Here is a 1,735-nt window from a genome sequence, read left to right on the forward strand (position 1 = left end):
TCTGCAGGGTGCAGTTGGAAACTGGAAGTATCCTGTCCAAGGCTGCTCCTCTCTTCCTGTGTCCTGAGTATTCCAGGCATGTCTTTTTAAGCAGAAGTGGTGGTCTGACCTGTGTTCACAGGCTTATCTGCACTCCTGGGAGACAAGCTCTCTTGGTGGTTTTTGTGTAATGAGCACTGTGACAAAGGAACATCTCCTGGCTCCTCTGTTCCTTCATTCAGGTACAGAACAATCACAGAGAGTCATGGAACTGGACCTAGGCTATTACTATGGCAACAAAAGTTACAAAGAAACAGCAAGAAGGTTTCAGATGAAGTTAGTATGAGAATTGGATTAATGTCAAGAAGGATGCAGACATGATGCTTTCTGATTAATGCTATTACTTGGGAGAGGTAGAAATACTAAGTCAGTGGAGAGCTTTTGAAGGTGTTGTTGTACCACTGAGGCATGCTAAGTGAGTAAGCTGAGAGGAGAGTGGACAGTGGTGAAGTGCAGCGGGGCAGTGCTCACTCCAAAGCCAACTCTGAGGTCCAGGCCAAGTCTCTTCATCACGGCTCTGCTTTGCTTCTTGACATCTCCACCATGTTTTCAGATGTGTCAGGGGTGTCCTGCAGTGCACTCTGGAGAACCATTTTGAGGGTTTTGTGCTTCAACCGATGCCTGAATGAGCCCACGAAGAAGTAAATAATGGGGTTGGCACAGCTGTTAACAGCAGTTAGGACAAATGATGCCAGAATAAGTTTATAATCTAGTACACTGAAACCACCCTTAATCCAGGGTAACAGGAACCAGAAGAAGCCCAGGGGCAACCCACAGAGAAGAAAAACCAAAATGGTCAGCATGATGGTCACGAATAATCTGCTAAATTTCTTCTTCTCAGCACCACAGAACAACCTGGCCAGCAGAGCCAGGGTGGACAAACAGAGGACTACAAACAAAAAAACCGGGTATATTCTGATGAAGAATTCCGATGCCTGACACACAGAGTTAATTTCATATTTGGGACCAAATAAATCACAGAAATATCTGTTCAGAAGGCAGATCAACAGGGACAGGACCCAGATCACAACACACATGACAGATGATGTGTGTTCTGTGCTGCGGCAGCGATACCAGATGGGGCACAGGACAGACAGGCAGCGCTCAGTGCTGATGGCACTGAGCATGCTCAGGCCTGTGATGTAGAGAACCGTTCTGATGGTGTCAAAGCAATGGATCAAGATACTGTTGGGTGGGCGAACCTTGAAAAGATGCATTGTGGAATTTATGATGTGACAGACAAGAAAGAAGTAGTCAGCCAGGGCCAAGTTTAGGATGTAGACTAAGAAGGCATTCCTGTGAAATCGGCAGCCCAGGATCCAGAATACAATCCCATTTCCAGTCAGCCCGACCAGTCCAAAGATGATGATCATCAAGTTTGGGACCAGGGTCTCGATATCAATACTTTCAGGGATGGTTTCATTCATTGGATTTGTTGTCGTCGGTGCCATTGCCGAGGCTGAGGTGTTTAGGGCCAGAAACCCTGCACTGGTGTTGCTGGGAACACAAACAAGAAATGAGGCCTTCACTGTGAACACAACTTTCAATTTCTTTTTTTTGTTTGTTTGTTTGTTTATTTTTCTGTGTTTTTTTTTTTGTATTAGATATTTTCTTTATTTAATTTTTAAATGTTATCCCCTTTCCTGCTCTTCCCCCCTCCTGGAAATGCGTATCTCATCGTCCCATCCTCTGCTTC

General features: G+C 45.2%; 1 protein-coding gene across 1 annotated transcript; it reads right to left on the reverse strand.

Moving 5' to 3' along the window:
• Positions 1-548: 548 nt before the first annotated feature.
• On the reverse strand, positions 549-1,532 carry LOC110289247 (mas-related G-protein coupled receptor member A4-like). Its single transcript, XM_021155384.1, has one exon. It carries the CDS (start codon positions 1,488-1,490, stop codon positions 549-551), a length of 942 nt encoding a protein of 313 aa, XP_021011043.1. The 5' UTR covers positions 1,491-1,532.
• Positions 1,533-1,735: the final 203 nt, after the last annotated feature.

The sequence above is a fragment of the Mus caroli genome, unplaced genomic scaffold, assembly GCF_900094665.2.
Source record: "Mus caroli unplaced genomic scaffold, CAROLI_EIJ_v1.1 scaffold_21033_1, whole genome shotgun sequence".
Lineage (NCBI taxonomy): Eukaryota > Metazoa > Chordata > Mammalia > Rodentia > Muridae > Mus > Mus caroli.

Coding starts and splice junctions, on each gene's coding strand:
- LOC110289247 (XM_021155384.1), bottom strand. CDS start 1,490: ATGGCACCGACGACAACAAATCCAATGAATGAAACCATCCCTGAAAGT.